General features: G+C 48.0%; 1 protein-coding gene across 2 annotated transcripts in view; it reads left to right on the forward strand.

Moving 5' to 3' along the window:
* Nucleotides 1-3,260, forward strand: part of UFC1 (ubiquitin-fold modifier conjugating enzyme 1) — a 4,131-nt gene extending 871 nt beyond the window's left edge. The window contains exons 1-6 of one of the 2 annotated variants that reach the window (XM_006764734.2): nt 364-525; nt 1,619-1,686; nt 2,159-2,222; nt 2,486-2,562; nt 2,810-2,900; nt 3,113-3,260. In XM_006764734.2, the coding sequence (XP_006764797.1) occupies nt 487-525; nt 1,619-1,686; nt 2,159-2,222; nt 2,486-2,562; nt 2,810-2,900; nt 3,113-3,205 (432 nt within the window). In that variant the 5' untranslated portion in view covers nt 364-486 and the 3' untranslated portion in view covers nt 3,206-3,260. Of the gene's footprint in view, nt 1-363; nt 526-1,618; nt 1,687-2,158; nt 2,223-2,485; nt 2,563-2,809; nt 2,901-3,112 lie in introns of those variants that run through there. The other variant, XM_006764733.2, reaches the window with a different exon arrangement.
* The last annotated feature ends 6 nt before the right edge of the window (nt 3,261-3,266 follow it).

The raw sequence follows: 3,266 nt of genomic DNA on the forward strand, positions 1-3,266 counted from the left end.
GAAGCGGGCTTTCCCCGCCGACCCCTCGGCCCCTCTTCACTCCGTGAGGAGGCGCGCACGTTCGGGCCGAAAAGCCAAAGAGGGGGCAGTGGCAGGATGGCGGGACCCTGTGCGGCTCCCCCTCTTCTCTAAGAGGAGAGCTGGGGCGGTCGGGGTCTGCCCTGCCGCGTGCTTCTCATCACCGCAAACCTGTTGTGCACCCCGCACCCAGGAAGGGGCTCCGAGGCCGGAGGCGGCGGGCCGGGCTACTAAGACTCGTTAAGTGGGGAAAGGGAGAGGGAGGCCGAGGAACTGCTAGAATGTGCTGAAGCCGGTAAGGTAGCTAATCCGGGTGGGCCTGGTCAGGGTGGGCTCCCTGGAGGAGGCGGTGCTTGAGGTGGGAGGAAGACCTTCACGGCGAAAGGCACCGAGGAACAAAGGCATCGACGCTAGAAACGCCGTGATGTGTATGAAGAGACACCTAGTTCAGAGTTGCTGCAGCACCAAATGCGTAGCAAGGAGTGGTGGGCAAGACTCGAGGAAGAGGTCTGAGCACTCGAATTTTATCTTGGAGGCATTGGGATTCCTTTAAAGGATTTTCACCAAGGAATATTCTGGTCAGATTTGAGCTTAGATCAATCACCGTGGCGATAGAGAGGAAAATGGAATTGACAGGGATAAGATTGAAGGTAGGAGACAAGTTAGGAGTCTGTGATTAATCCAGGCAAAAGAAAGTTGATGCTCTAAAGTCTAAACTCTACAGTTAGTTATAGTGAGAATAGAGAGGAGAGGTAGATTTGAAGACTATTCAAAAGGTAAAATCAGCAGGACACTGTTGCTGGGCCAGAGTAAAGGAGAGGAAGAATCAAGAATTATTCCAGCTCGGCTGGTGCGGCTCAGTGGTTGAGCATGGATTTTTGAACCAGGAGGTCATGGTTCCATTCCTGGTCAGGCAGAGGCCCAGGTTTCAGGCTTGATCCCCAGTGGGGGCGTGCAGGAAGCAGCCGATTGATCATTCTCTCTCATCATTGATGTTTCTATCTCCTTCTCCCTTCCTCTCTGAAATCAATTTAAAAAAAATTTTTAAAGGACAATTCCAGGTTTCTAGCCTAAATGACAGTGAATGCTGATGCTACTGCCTGAGATTGATGCAGTGGGGGGACAGGTCAGAAGGAACAAAAGCAAAAGCTGAGCTTGAGGTACCTGTGAAACGAAGGTAGAAATAAATAGTTGGATACTGGAGTCTGAAGCTGGAGAAAACATCTGGATTAAAGATAAAGATTTGGAAGTCCATCAGCATGTGGAAGCTAATCAAAACCAGGACCATATCATGTCCTCTAGGGAGGGAGCACCCCATTAAACGAGTTGTGAGCTGAGGGCAGAAAGTGTCAGCAGTGAAAAGAGAACTCAGCTGGTGTCATCAAATCTTTTGTGCTAAAGTGAGTGGAGCCCAAGCATTCTCTGCTCTGGGCAATTGCTAGTCCCTGCTTACCAGTGTGACTTTGTCTTTATTTTTGCTTGTCAGGAAAATTGGGCAAATGTACTAAAAAAGAAAGTAGTCACATAATTTTCTTTTGAGGGAAGGGGGACTGCGCTTGGCATCAACTTCCCCCTCAAAGACCTAATTCTTTGCTTTTAGTATGTGGAGAACAACAAGAATGCAGACACTGATTGGTTCCGACTGGAGTCCAACAAGGAAGGGACTCGGTAGGCAGACCCTCTTGGGGGGTATCGGGATGGGAATCGTTCGTGGTTTTAGCATTTTCGTATCTCAAAGCTCACTGCCAGGCCATCCCTGCTTCATATTGGCTGTGTCCACTCCCACAGCTCCAGAGTTTCCCAATTCCTATCCCATGAGTCTCCCAGGCTAGTCACCTAAGCCAAGAAGATGTCACTTGAGCCCTAACCGGTTTGGCTCAGTGGATAGAGAGTCAGCCTGTGGACTGAAGGGTCCCAGGTTCGATTCCAGTCAAGGGCATGTACCTTGGTTGCAGGCACATCCCCAGTAGGGAGTGTACAGGAGGCAGCTGATCAATGTTTCTCTCTCATAGATGTTTCTAACTCTCTATCCCTCTCCCTTCCTCTCTGTAAAAAATCAATAAAATATATATTTTTAAAAAATGTCACTTGAGTATGAGAAGAATGGTCAAATTAGACTGAGGTTTGGTCTTCGTTATAGGTGGTTTGGAAAATGCTGGTACATCCATGATCTCCTCAAATATGAGTTTGACATCGAGTTTGACGTGAGTATGATGGTGTGGGAAATATGGAGGTTAACAAGCTAACATTTCTTGAAAGGACCAAAGAAATTTTCCAATGGGAGGCAAAAACTGAGATTTGAAGCAAGCGTAGATTAGTTACTAATCTCTAAGTCTAGAATTCTGGTTTGCACATGCTGCTTGGGGAGTTTGCCAAACATTTCAGTTCAACTGAGAAATGTATGTCAGGTTACATTAGTTCCTTTATATCCTGATTCTCTTTTATTAAGGTTTTATAATTCCTCCAGATTCCTATCACATATCCTACTACTGCTCCAGAAATTGCAGTCCCTGAGCTGGATGGAAAAACAGCCAAGATGTACAGGTAGGACTGAATAGGAGATGGGAAAGGGTCAAAACGGGCTTAGGGAAGAACTTGGGGAGGCAGGAATTTTCCCAGAGGCCTGCTGGCCTCGAGGGGCTCTAGGCCTCCCTCTGCCAAGCCTGGGCGCTGCACTTAGCTGACCTCGTTCTCAGTTTGGATCACTGGCAGCCTTGTGCTCCCAAGAGGCTGCTGTGTTCCACGATAACCTTGCATGTCAACACCTTCTTCCCGCTTATCCCTCTCATAGGGGCGGCAAAATATGTCTGACTGATCACTTTAAGCCTTTGTGGGCCAGGAACGTGCCCAAGTTTGGACTAGCTCATCTTATGGCTTTGGGGGTAAGTTTGGGTTATTTGCTTCTCCCTCTCCTGCCCCTCCCCCCTCTCAAAAATCAATAGAAATATTAAAAAAGAGAAGTAACAGAATAAACAAGGAATAACTGTTTTCCCTTGGGTGTGCTCCCCTGGTATCTCTCTGGGAAGGAGCTTCTGATAGAACAAGATGCATTGCCTTGGCTGTAGTAACCTTCCAGGTCTCCCTTGTATTACAGCTGGGCCCATGGCTGGCAGTGGAAATCCCCGATCTGATTCAGAAAGGCGTTATTCAGCATAAAGAGAAATCATCTGAAGGATCAAGCCACTGAGGCTGGACAGGGGACCTTTGAGAGGCTACGTTCCTTTTTCCTGTGTGTCCCTTACTCATCT

This window comes from Myotis davidii, unplaced genomic scaffold, assembly GCF_000327345.1.
Source record: "Myotis davidii unplaced genomic scaffold, ASM32734v1 scaffold1121, whole genome shotgun sequence".
In the NCBI taxonomy this organism is placed as follows: domain Eukaryota; kingdom Metazoa; phylum Chordata; class Mammalia; order Chiroptera; family Vespertilionidae; genus Myotis; species Myotis davidii.